Source organism: Phyllobates terribilis, unplaced genomic scaffold, assembly GCF_046119375.1.
Source record: "Phyllobates terribilis strain yellow unplaced genomic scaffold, ASM4611937v1 Scaffold_11__3_contigs__length_659146591, whole genome shotgun sequence".
Classification (NCBI taxonomy): Eukaryota; Metazoa; Chordata; class Amphibia; order Anura; family Dendrobatidae; genus Phyllobates; species Phyllobates terribilis.
Genome location: NW_027362771.1, coordinates 395,079,029 through 395,097,537, shown reverse-complemented (window position 1 = coordinate 395,097,537; position 18,509 = coordinate 395,079,029). Strand labels below are relative to the sequence as shown.

At 39.9% G+C, this 18,509-nt stretch overlaps 1 protein-coding gene across 3 annotated transcripts in view; it reads right to left on the bottom strand.

Annotated features, from left to right (window-relative positions):
• The window catches only part of MYO5C (myosin VC), a 205,272-nt gene that overhangs the window by 28,449 nt on the left and 158,314 nt on the right, over positions 1-18,509 (bottom strand). For all 3 annotated transcript variants that reach the window (XM_073653029.1, XM_073653031.1, XM_073653030.1), the window contains exons 26-32: positions 17,642-17,735; positions 12,043-12,106; positions 11,768-11,848; positions 10,118-10,298; positions 5,025-5,118; positions 4,258-4,318; positions 2,346-2,442 (exon numbers count right to left, since the gene is read on the bottom strand). In XM_073653029.1, the coding sequence (XP_073509130.1) occupies positions 2,346-2,442; positions 4,258-4,318; positions 5,025-5,118; positions 10,118-10,298; positions 11,768-11,848; positions 12,043-12,106; positions 17,642-17,735 (672 nt within the window). The remainder of the gene's footprint in view (positions 1-2,345; positions 2,443-4,257; positions 4,319-5,024; positions 5,119-10,117; positions 10,299-11,767; positions 11,849-12,042; positions 12,107-17,641; positions 17,736-18,509) is intronic.

Genomic DNA, 18,509 nt, shown 5'->3' with positions numbered 1-18,509 from the left:
AAAAAGAGATCTGTAAGTGTATTCTAATGGGATAACCACAACGTACGCAACAGCCAGGATGATGGATTTTCTACTTTGGCACTAATTTCATTTTAAAAGGTGCTGAGCAAAACAGTAGTCACTATACCAAAGACACAGAATTTGACATACTATTGGCAATTATGCATAATAAGTAGTGTTGAGTGAGCATGCTCGACACTGCTCGGTGCTCGCCCGAGCATCTCACTACTCGGGATGTTCGGCGAGCACCGAGCATTTTCGGGTTACTCGGGCGGGAGCTCGGGTCTCCGCCCTGCATGTTTGGCGCTCTTTACAGACCCAATGAACATGCAGGGATTGCCAGCCAGTCACTGTAATGCCGCAGCCATGTTGGTTGTAGGCATTACAGTGATTGGCTGGCCGCACAGCGTCACCTTGAGTATTTAAAACCGGGCGCCGCCATCTTGGACACAGTCGCTCCGGATCAGACAGTGTAGGGAGAGTGCTGCTGAGCTAGGGAGAGATTTATACTGCAAAATAGGTAGTGTAGGGTCTCTAAAGCCTGCAAAATCAAACAAACAGTCCTTCTGAGGACTAATATCCATCCCAGATATCAAGCAGGCAGGCAGGCTGTATAGGAGACGCAGTGGTTATACCAACAAACACTGCATTACAGTCCTGTGTGCTCCTGCTGGTCAAATTGCTAGACTTATCCCCGGTCTCAGGGGCCAGGAAAAATCCTTTTTTTCCATCTAAATCCTCTTTTACCTTATACACAAGTCTTTACCCTGGAAAGGATGTTCCTTAACATATTTCACAGGAAAACAGTTTCAGTTTAGTTTTTTGAACGTTTTATTGTGAACCCGTAAAAGTGGCTTAATACCTCTGACCATGTTGTTGACAGCAGTGACCTGGGGGTCAGAAATGCTTCCTGGGGCGATCCCCATGCTGTCCCCATGTCATTTGAACACTGTCACTATCGTTTTGGGCACTTTTTAGGCTTTCTACAGACTGCCGGGGGTGCTGCCTCAAAAATGCTCAGGTCTCCCATAGACTAACATTGGGCTCGTTGAACGGGTCAAGCACCTGAGTATCACGGTGAGCTCGGCCCGAGCTTCGAGCACCCAAGCATTTTAGTGCTCGCTCAGCACTAATAATAATACATTTTCTGTTACTTAATTTTTTTTTTAAGTTTAGCCCCTTACCGACATATGACGTACAGTTATGTCATATGCCAGCTCCCTGACATTTCCCGACTGATGATGGCTGTGATAATCAACCATCATCTGCCTCTAACAGCCATGGGTGGAGCAGAGCTCTGCCAGCGTCTGTTGGCTTGTTAAATGCTGTCAATCTCTGACACGCCGGCAGGGGGACACGTCATTCCATGCACCAATGGATTGCCATGACGGCCTGGGGAGCGCTGAAGACCCCCATGTGTGCCATGTTGGTTCTACTGTGACAGCCAGTCCATGGCTGACGTTCATAGGAGACAGTGATTTTCGCTATACACAGCAGTACTGTAGTATTACTATTTATACTACAAGCAATCGGATGATCGCAGATTCAAGTACCCTAAGGGGACTGACAAATACAGTAGAAAGTGAAGAAAAAAATGTTTTTAAAACTATGAAAAAAAATTTAAAAGTTCGAATCAACACTATTTTCTTCCATTTAAGAATAAAGAAATAAAAAAATTAAAAATACCCATATTTGGTATTGCGACATCCATAAAAGTCTGATCTATAAAAATATAAAATTAAATAACCTAAACGGTGTAATCAGAAAAAAAATCTATGTGCCAGAATTACGGTTTTTCGCACATCACAACACTGCAAAACAAATGCAATAAGAGGCAGTCAAAACAGCGTATCTACCCCCAAATGTCAGCTTAGGGCACAAAATGTAAGTTCTATATAAGCTCCATTGACCAAAAATGTAAAACATTATGGGTGTTGAAAAATGGCGACACATTTGAAATTTATTTTTTTTACAAATTTCCGTTTTTTCTTTTGCCGTTTAAATAAAGAAAAAAACTACACGTTTGGTATCTCTGTAATCGTACAGACTAGGAGGATCATATTACCAGGTTCTTTTTACTGTATAGTGAACATGGCAAATAAAAAAAAAGAAAACAATTGTGGAATTGCACTTTTTTTAACAATTTTGCCACACTTTTGAATTTTTTCCCGCTTTTTAGTACATCACCTAAAATCAATGGTGTCATTCATAGTACAACTCGTCTTGCAAAAAATATGCCATAATATGGCTATTTCAGCAAAAAAATAAAAAAGTTATAGTTCTTGCAAAAATGAAAAATCGCCTAGTCGGGAAGGGGTTTAATTCCTGAACTCAGACAAACATACCTCAATATAAAGTTCACTTTTCTCCATTAAATGATTGCTGACCTCGTTACCATTCAACTCTTCCTTTACCAGTTGTTCTGTATGTTTCATTCTAAGCCTGAAATAATATAAGTTATTGGCATACTAAACTTGTTCACATTAAAAGATATGCAAATGGTCGGTTCAGAGAAGAGGACAGGAACTCTAGTGCCATCTATTAGAGCAGAGATGTCAAACTTAAATACACAGTGGGCCAAAATGAAAAACTTGGACAAAGTTGCGGGCCAACCAGTATATAGTATAATGAGCCCCACATAGTTCTCCATACAGAATAATGGGCCACACAAAGTCCTCAATACAGAATAATGGGCCCACATAGGGATGGCGGTTCTGGTGTCGGGGGTCAAATATAACCACCCTGTGGGCCAGATTTGGCCCAAGGGCCGGAGTTTGACACGTGTGTATTAGAAGTAGAAATCCTAACAGTCAATTTCAACCATTTAATTAGGCCCTTTCACCAGTTTAAGCATATTAATGGCAGAGTAAAACATAGTTTTTATTTTTGAGTTCGTCCTCTATTGCAGAGATATTAGTTTAGGTTATAATTTATGTTATAGTTCAAATGGGTGTTACCAGAGATTTGTGTCTGGTCGCTTGTACTTCTTCCATTGCATGAGGTTGACCAATCATAAGCAGGTAGCAACACACAGGGGAGAAGAAAACCCACCCTCCTTTCCTTGCTGATCTCTGAAGCTACTGTGTAGACATGCAGCTGAGCTGAGTTATGTATCATTGCAAATCCTTCCAGATCTCATATCATGGCAGTCCGTGTGGTGGCATGTTTTTCCCTCTCGTCAGTGCAAAACAGAAAAACTGATTAGCTGAAAATGAGACCTTTGACTTTGAAATGAGACTTCTAGTTCATGCAGTGATTTCTTGGAAATTTAAACATGCCAATAGCCTCTGAAGGTCAGAGGACTGGGACTCCAGTGCCACCTACTGGAGGTAGCAATCTTACAAGTCAAAATTGACCTTTAAAAGGGCCTTGTCACATGACTTAGTATAAGAAGCCAAAATCAGAAACTCCAGTTGCAGACTCTTGTTTTTGGGATTTTGCTCCTCATCACAGCAAAGCAGGAGAGCTGGTTAGCTGGATGAGAGGCCTTTGCACTAATGAGGAAAATAAAACACCTGTATCACATGTATGCAAAATGGAGCTTTGGTTGGGTTTCCTATTCTAAATCATGTGGGAAGACCCTTTAATGTGTCGATAATGACTTTTAGAATTGCTACCTGCAATAAGTGGCACAAGAGTTCCTGTCCTCTCTCTGAAGTGGCTATTGGTATAGTTAAATTCCTGGGGGCCTATAAATGTTCTTATGCAAACTTTGTGCTCTCCACAAAGAGGAACTTTACCCCTTAAAGCCCCATTAAAACAGACACACATTACAAAGAATACATTACAAAGATGGAAATAAATTGTCATTTAAGAGAAGACTGAAACTACAACCTTTAAAAAAAGATTGAGAGTTATTACAGACCTCAACCAGGTAACTACATTTACAAAGTCTTAACCAAGCAGAAGTACAAGAAAATAAATCACTGGAACTTAGTTTATTAGATCACTTCTGCTTGAACTCTACACTTCTGCTTTAAAGCAGTAACTATACCAGAAGTATGAAAGGTGACCTTCTTCTTGATATATTTGAGTGCACCTGTTGCTAGAAAGGGATAATGCAATGTAGCCACCATGGCAATGCTGCAGTCCAGAAAGTCCAAAACAATGATGCCAGAGTCATATGAATTTCATTACAAAAAAAGAGATCACCAATGGTATCTTATTGTCACCAAAAAGAACCAATGGACTCTTCCTTTTTGAGGATTGAGCCCATGGAAGCACAAAGCATACACGGGAAAAGTTCTAATTACTTACTTCTGAGACATGTCTTCTGCCTGGTGGAAATATTTATGGTTGGATATTTTTTCTCCATTGTCTGCATGGTGAGAAATCCAATGCATATATAATAAAAAAAGGATAACTGAAAATTATTTACACACATTATTTTTGGAATGAAATAAAATAGTAATGGAGTAAAAGTGGAGTCTATAGTCGCTTGTCTGTAATAGAAGTAAATAACAAGACTAAAGCGAGTAGTAAAAATCTAGTCTATATGAATAAAAATACCATAAGAGATATAAGAATAACCGCATGATGTACTTTTTCCGGTAAAAAAAAAGAAAAATAGATGCCTGAAGAGTATCTACAATGTGATGTGATAGGGGTCATGAGTGACCCATATTAAGGTAGCAAGCAAAGTCTGTTTCTGCATAACTCAATGGACTGTATTTCTTGCAATTACTAATTATAAGAATGTACAAAATGCATTCCTAAACTTTGTTTATCTATATATCTTATATAACAGGAAGAGGTCTAGAAATGCCATCTACTTCTGAACCTTGGCTCCACTGTTTTTACATGAGGATTAAAATTAAAGGAGTTGCCTCATCATCTATAATGGGAAAAATTGCTAAGTGTCACAAATGTCCAACTCAAGGTAAATAAATAGAATGGTCTCCATACCATCTAACGTAAATGTTTAATAGGGAATAGGATTATCTCTAGATGTCTCAGTTTTTGTAGGCAAATTAATCATTTACTCTAGAAAATATGCTACATTAGAAAAACTAGTTTTACAGTACCTGGCATTTTCATGTTTTGTTCATAAAGACAACCTTGAAGATCCATGTTTTCTTTCTCAAGATCAGAAATCTTACTATTGAGAGATTCTATTATCTTGAAGGTTCAAAAAATCAAAGATCAATATACAAAATGTCAGAATTTTGTGCGTAAATTGTAATAGTATTCTGTATAAAATAATTATCATGGTTATTTCTGACTTGTTCTTACCATATATTAAAGAGCCTTTTGCAGTTCAGTATAAAGTGATGTAGTTACATCATTTTGTGTTTGACCCATGCTAACAGGTCAAGTCAACCATATGCTGTATGTAAGAAATGTTTTTGTTGCTAGCTATCTCTCCTTATTCCTTTCAAAACATGGGTGCCAAATCGATTGGACAAGAAGTATAGACACTGGCAAGAAAATCTGACTACAGATTAACTTCCAGCATATCACAATAAATGATATCACACTTTCCCCTGTACCGCAAGTCCACTGCCTCGCAGTAACCCTTGACTCTGCCCTGTCCTTCAAACGGCACATCTAAGCTCTCGCCACCTCCTGTCATCTCCAACTCAAATATTTCCAGAGTCCGTCATTTCCTCAACCCTGAATCTACTAAAATGTTAGTGCATGCCCTCATCATCTCCCCCTTGACTACTTCAATATCCTCCTCTGTGGCCTCCCTCTGCTGCTCAACGAAATCCCCTCTCACCTCACTATTCCTGCACTTGTCCCCTCTGCAAATCCCTTCATTGGCTCCTAATTCCCCAACGTATCCAGTTCAAACTATTGACATTGATCTACAATACTGTCATAATCTGTCTCCTCCATATATTTCCTAACTAATCTCCCATTACCTTCCAACACGAAATCTCAGGTCCTCTCAAGACCTTCTTCTCTCCTCCACACTTACTGTATACTTTCCTCACCCAATCACCTCCAAGACTTTTCCCATACTCTGGAATTATGTGCCTCAACACGTCTGATTATCCGCCAGTTTCGGAACTTTCAGACGGAACTTGAAAACGCATCTCTTCAAGCAAGTTTAAAGCCTTCAATAACCACCTGCCACCGGAGCTGCCGTAACCCCCCAACCTACTGTCTTCTTCCCCATTATCTGGTAGAGTGTAAGCCCGCAAGGACTGGGTCCCCTGTCCTCTGTGCCAGTCTGTCATTGTTCGTTTTTTCACTGTGATTTATATTTGTATTTTGCATGTAACCGTGCTCTAAAAATGAATAACAACAACATAATGACTTTTGGAGGACTGTTCAGCATCAGGCATATCATAACACTGATATGCCATGACATACTGATATTGCACAGCAGAGCTCTGTAGCATTCATTTAGGTGACTGAGGCTGGATTATAACTCCTGCCTATCTTGCAGTAAAGCACCATCATTTTATAAAAACATGGACGACTAAGCAATCAGAACTCCACTGATTAAATTAGAAAATGATGAAATACAGTGGATAAAAAAGTATACAAACCCCATACCAATAAGAATAATTTCAGAATTTTTTCAATTGAATTGTACAGGTTATGGGTGACTTTAAAGGTAGAAAAATCAACTGAAATTCTTTTCAAGTTGAAAAATAAAAAAAGAACTAATATAATGTGGTTGCTTAAATATGCACACCTTTAAACTAATACCTTGTTGAAGTACCCCTTGAATTTATGACATCATTCAGTCTTTTTGGGTAGGAATCTATCAGTATAGCACATCTAGAATTGGCAATCTTTGCCCACTCTTCCTTGCAGTAATGCTCAGATCTGTCAGATTGTGAGGGCATCTCCTGTGTACAGCGCCCTCTTCAGGTACAACCACAAATTTTCAATTGGATTCAGGACTTGGCTCTGGCAGGGCCATTCTAAAACCTTGATCTTCTGCAAAGCCATTCTTTTGTTGATTTGGAGGTATGCTTAGGGCTGTTGTCATAGTGGTAGGTGAAATTCCTCTTTATTCTTCAGCTCTATAGCAGAGGCCTGAAGGTTTTGTTGCAAAATTGACAGATATTTGGAACTGTTCTTAATTCCCTCCACCTTGACTAAAGCACCAGTTCCAGCTGCCGAAAAACATCACCAAAGTATAATGCTGCCTCCATCACACTTCACTGAGGGGAATGTGAATAAGGGCCGAATAGGACCTATATAGCTTCCCATTTGCTGGGTATCCATATTCGGGATCTGGTCCTGCTCGGCCCTTATTCACATTGACGTCACTTTGCCACTTGGCAAGATTTTAATACTAGAGGTTAGGAACATCCCTGTTTGGGTACACCTTGACGCTGGTGGGATGGCTTTTACGCTTTTTTTTAAATCAAAAACAATGTTTACTAAGTACCCTATGTTATTTATATACACTATTGATTTTACTTATTTACTATATGTTCATTTTGTTTCTGTCTTAGGTTTTGTCTGTTTAATGGCCAGTGTGTACATGCTCCTATTTTGCATGCATACCAACTTATACTCCAGTTCATTTTTTTTTTCGGATATGGAGAATTTGTGAGAGTGTTGTTACATGTAGTACACAACCAGTACTTTCCTGCAATTCTTTTAATGTTGGTGTAGGCCTCTTGGCAACCTCCCGGACAAATTTTATATTTGCCTTTTTATAAATTTTTGAGGAATGTCCAGTCCTAGGTAATAACACTATTGTGCTAAATTTAAGCTATTTCTTGATGACTGTCTTCACAGAGCGCCATGGAAATTTTTTTGCACCCTTCTCCTGACTTATAACTTATAACAATGAGATCCATTTGCTGTGTTGTAAGCTGTTTACAACCATGGTTTTTTGCTGTAAAATGCAACTAAGAAAATGTCAGGAAAATCCTACTAGAACAGCTAAACTTTATATGGGGTTAACCAGAGTCACTGTAAATGATGGCAGTTGTGTACTGACTACTATTTAACATGAGTACGCAACCACATATCCAATTATAGGGAGGTGTTCACATTTATAAAGAAAACAAAACAAAAAACCAAATTAGCAGAAAGGGTCCAAATCATAAATACCAAAGGAAAAAAAAACTCCTAAAAACAATACTTATATTAGATATTATTAAAACCAAGAAACCATAAGTTATACACTCTAACTTTAAAAAGAATTATATCTAGATTGTGTTATACTCTGTAAGGTGTCAAAATCATTGACAAGGGATATACATATAACAATTAGGGAAAGGTAGGTAAAATACCAAGAAAACTTACCAACCCTAAATATCCCTGCCTTACCATGGTGGTTGGCACCCTAAATATATACAAATTGCCACCCCCGCTCAACGCAGTAGTAATTAGTTTTGGTCACCTGAGTATAAACACTTTTAGGGAAGCCGGCAGATAAGGGGTTAATATACCCTGCTCCTACCAATATGTGCTTCTGGTTGGTGGAGAGTTTGATATGGGCTTGATTCGAATGATTAGACACCCTTCCTTCAGCTCAATGGAGCGGATTCTGCGGCTGGTGGAACATTCCACCATTGATCGCATACGTTACTTTCGGGAGTAAGAGGAGGTGATGTCTCTGACCGGCAGAACCAAAAAACATCATATCCTGGAATGAGGGGAAGTGATCTCACTTCCTTGTTACCATATACGGAGCACTAAGTATTTTCTTCTTGCGGCCAAAGGAACCTGGCCCCACATTGGTGGAACCTGTATCTGTATCCAGGATCTTTGGAGTCCCTGATGAATCCTAACAACTAGTGGGGAGAAACGCATTGGGACAGTTGAATAGGGAACAATGGATCCAGAAATCGTACCAGGTTAAGTATTCACTTCCATTGGTATATAGAGCATGGAATAACTAATTATAGGATCCAGTGATATTATTATTAGGACATGCTTGCCCCGTGAATTTGGCACTTATATCAAGTGCTTTATCTGACCAAGGGGGAGTATAATTGCGTATACTGCGAAATATGTTATTATTTTATTAGGTCACCACCAACTATATCCGGTAACTATTTATATCTACAATTATATCCATAATTACCATATATTATATATGTTTGTATGTTGTTGCACATGTTTGGATTTTTCACTTTATTATAAGTACTAGATTCTACCTACTTTGAGCGGGGGAACCAATTTGTATATATTTAGGGTGTCAACCTCCGCGGTAAGCCAGAGATTACTGAGGGATGTTTAGGGTTAGCTTGTTAACTTGGTATTTTACCTACTTTTCCATAATTGTTAATTATATATCTGTATATCCCTTGTCACCTTATAGAATGTAACACAATCTAGATATAATTCTTTTTAAATTTAGAGTAAATACCTTACGGTTTCTTGGTTTTAATAATATCTAATAAAAGTATTGATTTTAGGAGTTTTTCTTTTCCTTTGGTAATTTTGTTCACACCTATGAAACCACATTATTTTGGTTTTGTTATATTTATATCCCCCCTCAAAATGATTTCAGTTTCTTTTTCAATGTATTAGTACAGAATATGGCTGGGTGATATTAAACATAAAAAAATGTTCTGAAATATTTCTTTTTGGTATTATTTTTTTACATGAAAAAAACAGGCATTTTAACCAGGGAGTGTAGCCTTATTATATTCAGGGTATCCTTCTGTTCGGTCTGTAAACATGTAACGTGGTTTTGAACGTTTATTGCACAATTTTTTTTTTTCAGAAAATCACATGGGGTTCAGCTAACTTCTTTCATAGAAAAGCAGATGTACATCATTGTGAAAACTATTGTGTCATTTTATGGCGATGTTAAGACATGTAATTGTTACCTGATATTTTCAATCATCATAAACCAATGATATCACGTCTTCCTATAAAACTACTGAAAAATACGCCACCAACATTTTTTCATGAAATCTCTGCTCTGCATTGAAGACTCCACCTTTCCTTATTCAGCAACTTCAGAGGAACGATGAAACACACATACTATAGTGGTCACATTTAGGCGCAGTTCGCTTCTTCCAATAAATTTTATATCTTCCCAAAGACAAGCTCACCGAGTAATTTATAGTGTAGAAATGCTGACTTCCATATCTCTACATGGGGCATGACCTGTCTAGTCAAAAGTCAGCCAAAGTTACATCATCAGACTACCGCACACAAAGCCATTGCATAATTATTGACTTGTTACCTTATTCTCAGAAGTCAACCTTGTAATTTCTTGTCTGAGGATGTCATTTGTTTCTCTCTCTTCCTTCAGTGATCTTTGAACATTTCTGATGTCATCGCTGAAATGATCTACTTTGAAATTTAGCAGCTCAATTTCTTTTTCATAAGCCTCCTTTTGGGTCTGAAAGTGGGTTTCTAGTATTCTGTAAAAAAAAAACAGAACAGCAATGTACAGCAAAATCACTGTGTATATACTGTTATAGAGTTGTTCTGCTTGAACTACGGGCAGCAGGAAACAGGGACAGGCTTCCTACTTAGAAACAGCTTGGTGTTACTCAGAAATGCTGCTGAGCTTCCCAAGGAAACAGAGTATACAGGAAATCAGGAACAGAGAAAGTGTGGAGGGGAAGGCTCCCTGCTGGCTTTTCTATGCCTGAATCAGCTTGATTGACATGTACCTTCTTATTTGTGTAGAAGAATATGAAAAATGGTGGGTAAAAGCTGACAGACCACCAAATGAATACATCCTTTCTAACATACTTTTTGCTATGCAGCCTGAATTCAATGCACTCTTAGCTTAGTAGACTACAATAAATATGTGACACTATATGGGGGTCATCTTGAGCTTATCCTTAGTTGTTGGGAAAGACTGCGGTGATCTCCAGTGGATTTTCAGGTCAGGAAAGCATTATTAGGGTAAAAAAAATCCTACCCACCTAGAAGAAAGTACCAACACGCAGAGAACAAACTGTGCACAAGTTTAGTATTTGCAGCAGAAAAATCTGCTGCAAATACTGTAATGTTGGCAGGGAAAACGCTGCTTAAAATACGCACATTTTTGTATGTGTGTTTTTTTTTTAATTTTCTCATTCATTCGAATTGGTGAAAAATGTTGAAAGAATTTAAAGTAGTTTCAAATCTGCAAGGAAAAAATAAGTAATGTGTGCATGATATTTCAGAAATCTCATTCACTTTGCTCGTACCGTAAAACGCTGCGTATTTTTACATAACAAAAACGTAAGGAAAAAAAACGCATCAAAACCCAACATGTGCATATACCCTTAGTACATATGATGTTTTTTCCAAGCGGGCGAAACCCACAAGGTTTTCAAGCAGAAACCTTTCTTGAAGCATCTTTTTGCACGTTTTTCCAATGTTTTCTGAAGCGATTTGTAAATATCTTTTGTTGGTGTTTTCTTAAGCGTTTTTTGGGGCATCTTTTGAGCTTTTTCTTATCATTTTTTGGGGGTGATTTATAAGTCCTTTTTTTGTCAATTAAGCAATGAGCAAAATACGGGCATTTTTTTTAGGCGGAAATGCTCATAAAATGCTCCGAAAGACACCTAAGTGTTTTTTTTCCGCTTTCCCATTGACTTCCATTGTAAAGTATAGAGCATCTTCCAAGGGGACGAGGCATGAAGAATGGTCAGCTCACTTCTTTTAACTACTTGTCGTTTTTGGATACCTGAAGCTATTAAAAAACCTTTAGCAGTCTGAACATATGAAAAGCAAGTCTTTTTTTTCATAAAAATGTATAGGAAGATTCTTTTGAATGTTTTCTGAGCACCTTTTCAGGCCATTTTTGGAAAGGACCAAACCTACTTAAAAAAATGATGGAATACGTTCAAGTAAGACCATAGTTACCAGGAAGAAGTATTCCACAATATCCTACCTAGTTGCTTTTTTCAAGCCTTCATAAGCAAACCAAAGTTCTCCGTCTTCATTTATGTTCCCCAAATCTTCTTGAGCAAGTCTAAAAAAAGCCAATGGAAACAGAATACACATAATTATCTGCACATTTAACGAAAGCTGATTTAATCAGAAATTGTACTGAAATTTCAATTCCAATGATAACACTGGCATACAATTCCGTTACTGTTAAGGACCTAAAACGGCTCAGTTCTGGAGGAGTGGAGCACCATGTAAGCATGCTAAAAATTGTGATACCTGTTTTTAATATCTTCCACTTCAAAGCTATCCAAAAGCTGTCTGGCCATTTCAGACATCTTCTCTGTAAGAAAACATAGTTAAGAGATAGTGTACATTAATGGTTTAAAAAACATGTAAATTATGTGGCCATCACATAATGTAATTCTACAGTAAAAGAAAGTTATTGCATTTCATTTTTCTATTTCTCAGATTATCAAAATGTTTCTGCAAATATGAACTACATGAGAAATGAATTCAATTTATGGGTTGGGACTAGAGAGATATAGGTCTAATTTACAAGTCACATTTCTGTATGAGAATCCCCTTGTACCCTCATCCATCCAGATCAGTAAATGCAATTACATAAACTGGGCACAAAAAGCAGCAGGACTTCTCTTCTTAATATGCAGAGAAAGCAAAGGAAGGAGTTCAATTCTGTAAAATTCAGAGGAACACTTACCATCCATAAACTAACAGAATGAACAAGTTTTATTCATTCCCTCCACCCCCCCCCCCCAAAAAAAAGACAACAGTGTAAATGAAAGGGAACCTTTCAAGGGGACCCCTCTTATGTGGCAGGAGTGCTTTATCAGACTCCTAACAACGTTTTCAATGCCCCCTATACCTAAATGCTACTGGTGTGTGTAAAAATGATATTTAATCCAGGTACCTGGACTAGTACCGGATCGCTGTCACTTATCCCAGCAGTGCGCTGGTATCATACCCACAGATGTATGATTGACATCCCAGGATGTACATGGAGGAGGAGAACAGGAACTTCTCCTGGCACATGTTGTGATACCAGCACACTGCTTGGATAGTGACAGGGGTCCCAGACTAGTTCACATTTGCCAGGATCATCCCTGCCTTAAAGGGAACCTGTCATCAGATTCATGCTGCCTAGCTTGAGGAAGGGGAGGAACCCTGGAACATCCAGAGGTGCAGATCCTCTGAATGTCTGAAAGGAGTCTCTGCCTTTGCTCCTGTTTGTTGGAGTGAAGAGGATCGTCTACATCAAATTTACTGAACTGAGATCACGGCAGTGACTATGGTGGTTAGAAACTGTTTATTATATTATAATGCTCAGAAAAACTATTCTATATACTGGAAATTAAAATTTAACTTTTATAAATGAAGCATTGAAGAAAGTTCAAGTGTGTTTTGCTGTTTTTCTACATTGCATATTGTATGGCAGTTACGGGAACAATTGCATTTTGTCAGAATTCACACAAGGTGTAACGGTTCCGGAATCGGGGTTGTTTTTTTCCTTTGTTTGACTGAACCACAGGCAGCATGAATCAGGGTCTGGCTGCCTGACTGCAGGCAGGTATGTTTTACTGTAAAACATTGTGTTGTTTCAGAGTATACATAATGTAACACTGGTGGGTGTGGACCACTGCGCCATGGGCCGGGCTTACCCTGGAGGGGAGTGACTAAATGTCTACGGGGTCTTTACTAGGCCCTCTGCCGGAGAGAATAGGCTGGGCTGTTGGTAGACACCAGGTACCACTCCAGCACAGTCGCCGGGACTGCAGCTGCTGACTGGAGGGTCAGAGGCATGGGTACGAGGTACAGGAAGGCGAGACAGAAGCGTAGTCAGACGGTCCGAGGTCGGGGCAGGGCCTGGATTCACAATACAAAGCTGGAGTCAGGGATGGAGAAGTCAAGCACGGTGGGTAAACCGACTGGGTTGATAACGGGAAACAGAATATAGAGGTATGCATAAACAGCTGCTAGCAGACTAGGAAACAATATTCGGGCAAGAAATGGTGGGAGGAGCAGCCTAATATAGACCTTGCTTGCACGGAATAGGCCAGAGACATAACAGGGTTAATTTCCTGCAGAGACCAGCTACGCCCCCTAAAGCCAAATTGAAACAACCTCCAGATGCAGGAGTGCTGAGAAGTGCTGCAAGAAGCAAATTCAGCAAGAAGGCCTGACACTTGAAGAGGTGCGGTGACCACGATGAGTAGGGCGGCACTGAGGAGGCATGCAAGTTACCGCCATGACAGTACCACCCCTTTTGCCCCCCTTTCATGGCCAGACCGATGGAGAAACCTCTCCAAGATGACAGGGGCACAGATATTCTCTGCAGGTTCCCAGGATCTCTCGTGAGGTCCAAAGCTCTTCCAGTCCACCAGATAGAAGGTCCTCTCCCGAACCGTTTTAGTAATCTGGATGTCCTTAACTTCAAAGACGTTCAAGGGACGCTCAGGTACAGCGGTTAGTGGAAGTAACTTGAGGCTTCGAGAAGCGATTCAAGACCACTGGCTTCAGGAGTAAAACATGAAAGGTGTTTGGGATCCATAAATTTGTAGGGAGCTGAAAAGAGTAAGTCACCGGATTAAGTTGCCTGAGGATTTTCTATGGACCCAGGTACCGGGGAGCGAACTTTTACAGCGAATATTCAGGGATAACAGCCAGACTTTATCTCCAGGATGATACTGAGGCGGCGAACCCCTCTTGTTGTCCAGATGAGTCTTCATCTGAGACACTGGCCTTAAGGAGGGAAGCCTGTGACTGCTGCCAGATCTGAAGGAAGTTTCCATACGAGGCATCAGCTACTGGAACCCCGGATGAAGCAGACATAGGAGAGGGCACTTGAGGATGCTGGGAGTATACCACGAAGAATGGAGATGCTCCAGAAGACTCCTCAACATGGTTGTTGTTGGAAAACTCTGTTTAGGGGAGTAGTTGTACCCAATCATCCTGACGGGCAGAGATAAAGTGGTGAAGGTAGCTCTCAAGAATCTGATTTACCTGTTCCACTTACCCATTGGTCTGTGATAGACACATCTCCATTACTAACACCAGGGCTTGATGTCAGCTGTGTTTTTGGACACTTCACAGCTGACCTCAACCCCATTACTCCAATTGCCAACGCACCAGGGCATCAGGAAGAGCCATGGTAAAGCTCCAGAATTGGAGTATTTCATGTGATGCTCCACTTCTGGGGTGGCTGTGGGCTGGCATTTTTAGGCTGGGAAGGGCTCAATAACCATGAACCTTCCCAGCCTGATAATATCAGCTCTCAGCTGTCTGCTTTACCTTTGCTGATCACAAAAAATGGCGGGACCCCATGTCGGTTTATTCATTTATTTATTTCATCATAAAAAGCTGTCCAATAAGCTCCACAGGGTGCAATTTTATAATGTCGGGGAGTTGTGCAATTATACGTCTATACAGTTGTGCTCAAAAGTATACATACTCCGACAGAATTTTTCCTTTCTTGGCCTTGTTTCAGAGTATATGAATGATAACAAAAAAACTTTTTCTCCACTCATTGTTGTTGGTTGGGTGAAGCCATTTATTGTCAAACTACTGTGTTTTCTCTTTTTAAATCTTAACGACAACCAAAAACATCCAAATGACCCTGATCAAAAGTTCATATACCCTGGTGATTTTGGCCTGATAAAATGCACAGAATTTGACACAAATGGGTTTTAATGACTACTAAAGGTAACATCCTCACCTGTGACCTGTTTGCTTGTAATCAGTGTGTGTGAATAAAAGTGGAGTGAGTTTCTGGGATCCAGACAGACTCTTGCATCTTTCATCCAGCCACTGACGTTTCTGGATTGTGAGTCATGGGGAAAGCAAAAGAATTGTCAATGGATCTATGAGAAAAGGTAGTTGAACTGTATAACACAGGAAAGGTATACAAAAAAATATCCAAGGAATTGATAATGCCAGTCAGCAGCGTTCAAACTGTGATTAACAAATGGAAAATCAGGGGCTCTGTAAAAACCAAACAGACAAGTAGACCAACAAAAATTTCGGCCACAACTGCCAGGAAAATTGTTCGGGATGCAAAAAAAAAACCTCAAATAACATCAGCTGAAATTCAGGACTCTCTGAAAACTAGCGGTGTGGCAGTTTCAACATGCACAATAAGGAGGCACTTGAAGAAAAATGGGCTACATGGTTGAGTCGCCAGAAGAAAGCCATTACTGCGCAAATGCCACAAAGTATCTCTCCTATAATACGCCAAACAGCACAGAGACAAGCCTCAAAACTTCTGGTACAAGGCAATTTGGAGTGATGAGACCAAAATTTAACTTTTTGGCCACAACCATAAACGTTAAATTTGGAGAGAGGTCAACAAGGCCTATGATGAAAGAAACACCATTCCTACAGAAAAGCACGGAGGTGGATCGCTGATGTTTTGGGGATGTGTGAGCTACAAAGGCACAGGAAACTTGGTAAAAGCTGAAAGAAAGATGAATGCAGCACGTTATCAGCAAATACTGGAGGCAAATTTGCACTCATCAGCCCGGAAGCTGCGCATGGCACGTACTTGGACGTTCCAACATGACAACTATCCAAAACACAAGGCCAAGTCGGCCTGTCCTTGGCTACAGCCGAACAAAGTAAAAGTTCTGGAGTGGTCATCTCAGTCTCCTGACCTCAATATCATTGAGCCACTCTGGGGAGATCTCAAGCAAGCAGTTCATGCTAGACAGCCCAGGAATTTACAGGAAATGGAGGCTTTTTGCCAAGAAGAATGGGCAGCTTTACCATCTGAGAAATTAAAGAACCTCATCCACAACTACCACAAAAGACTTCAAGCTGTCATTGATGTTAGAGGGGGCAATACAAGGTATTAAGAACTGGGGTATGTGAACTTTTTATCAGGGTCATTTGGATGCTTTTGGTTGTAATTAAGATTTAAAAAGAGAAAATACAGTAGTTTGACAATAAATGGCTTCACCCAACCAATAACCATGAGCGGAGAAAAAGTTTTTTTGTTATCATTCATATTCTCTGAAGCAAGGCCAAGAAAGGAAAAATTCTGCTGGGCTATGTAAATTTTTGAGCACAACTGTATGTCTGTCTATATATCCGTCTGTATGTCTATATGTCTATCTGTACGTCTATATCGATATATATTATTTTTCTCTATAGCATTCATTGCTATCCAAAAATGCTAGAAAAATGCATGCAAAAATGCCCGATTTTCCTGCCAAGAGATTTTCTGCATGCAAATACTCAACGTGTGCACATACCCTTAGAGTTTTCAAGCTAGTTTCAGCCAGCTCCTCCAAAATGTGCTGAGCTGGGGAGAAATTGGTCGGGGCAGGGTGTAGCGATACCTGCTCATCAAATTCATGACGAGTAGTGGCATACCTCATGCCAGAAATCTGACTCGACTATCTGACCTTCTATGGTGAGGCACACAAAGGCTCATGCCATTTTTAAAACACGCCTGACTTCAGGATGCCTCCTCTTAAAGGCCAGTGTGAACAATGCTGGTCTTGATGAATGAGGGCCAGTGTGTCCCAGTTTACTATTCCAAGGCATGTTCCCGGTGGCTTCTCCCTGCCCCACTCCAGCTGACTGACAGGTTTCTCCCTATGTGTGTATCTATGCAGAAACTGTCAGTCAAAGGGATCTGGATGAAGAGAAACCAGCCAGGAACCAGCCTCAAACAAGTCAGCCAAGACACATAATCACCGTGGTTCGGGCAGCATGAATATGATAGTAGGTTCTCTTTAAGGTACAATATAACCCATGGGTTCGATATTAAAAGTAGTGTTTAGTTGCAATACAGAGGAACACCTCCAAGTATACATTAACTGCTTTAATATAAAAGCAAAACATGAGAGAAGACACATACCTCGCATTTCATGCTTTTGCAACTGTGCTTGGTTGTCGGTCTCCTTTATCTGGGTTTCAAGAACTTCAATTTGAGTTTGAAACTCTGGGATTTTCTGTACACAAAAAGAATAATATTGTCTAGAAATAATCAGGTATTACTCCTAAAGTTTAGATCTTTAGGTTATATGTACTGAGGGGATTATTTACTAAGTTTCAGAACGCTGGAAAAATCAGGAGAAAACTTGCAGAAACCATCCTTTTAGTTTTAGTTGTCTAAACAAAAGCTGAATGACAACTGAAATACATGCTTTATTTCCAATAAAGGTATGAGCTTTAACCTAAATATCCTAAGTTGTAGAGATGTCTTCAGATTTAAAGGAATTGTCCATTACTGGACAACCCCTGCTTAATCACTTCAGTGCCCCATATAAACTAAAAAAACAATTGATACTCGCTTACCACAGCATTACTGCGATGCCAGAGTTGCTATTCCCAGTGCTGCTATTCTCGGTGGGTGATGTGACAATGTTGTGTCAAGTGACCACAGCACCCACTGACTGGCTGCAGTCATCATGTGACACCACTATGTCATATGACCTGCCGAGAATAGAAGCACTGATATTTCTACAATGGTGCTGCCGTGTGAGCTGAGTATCGATTGTTTTTATGATATGAGACATTGAAGCGATTAAGCAGTTCTTGCTCAGTAGTGGACAACCCCTGCGTCTTGTCAGAAATATTTTATTCAGTGCAACTGTAATACACGTGCAGTCCAACTGCAGTCAATGGGGACTAAAGCCCCAGTACACATTAGAAGGAAATCAGGTGAACTCGACAACCATTTGATATGTATGTGAGCCTCCTAACTATTCCCCAACTGATGAAGG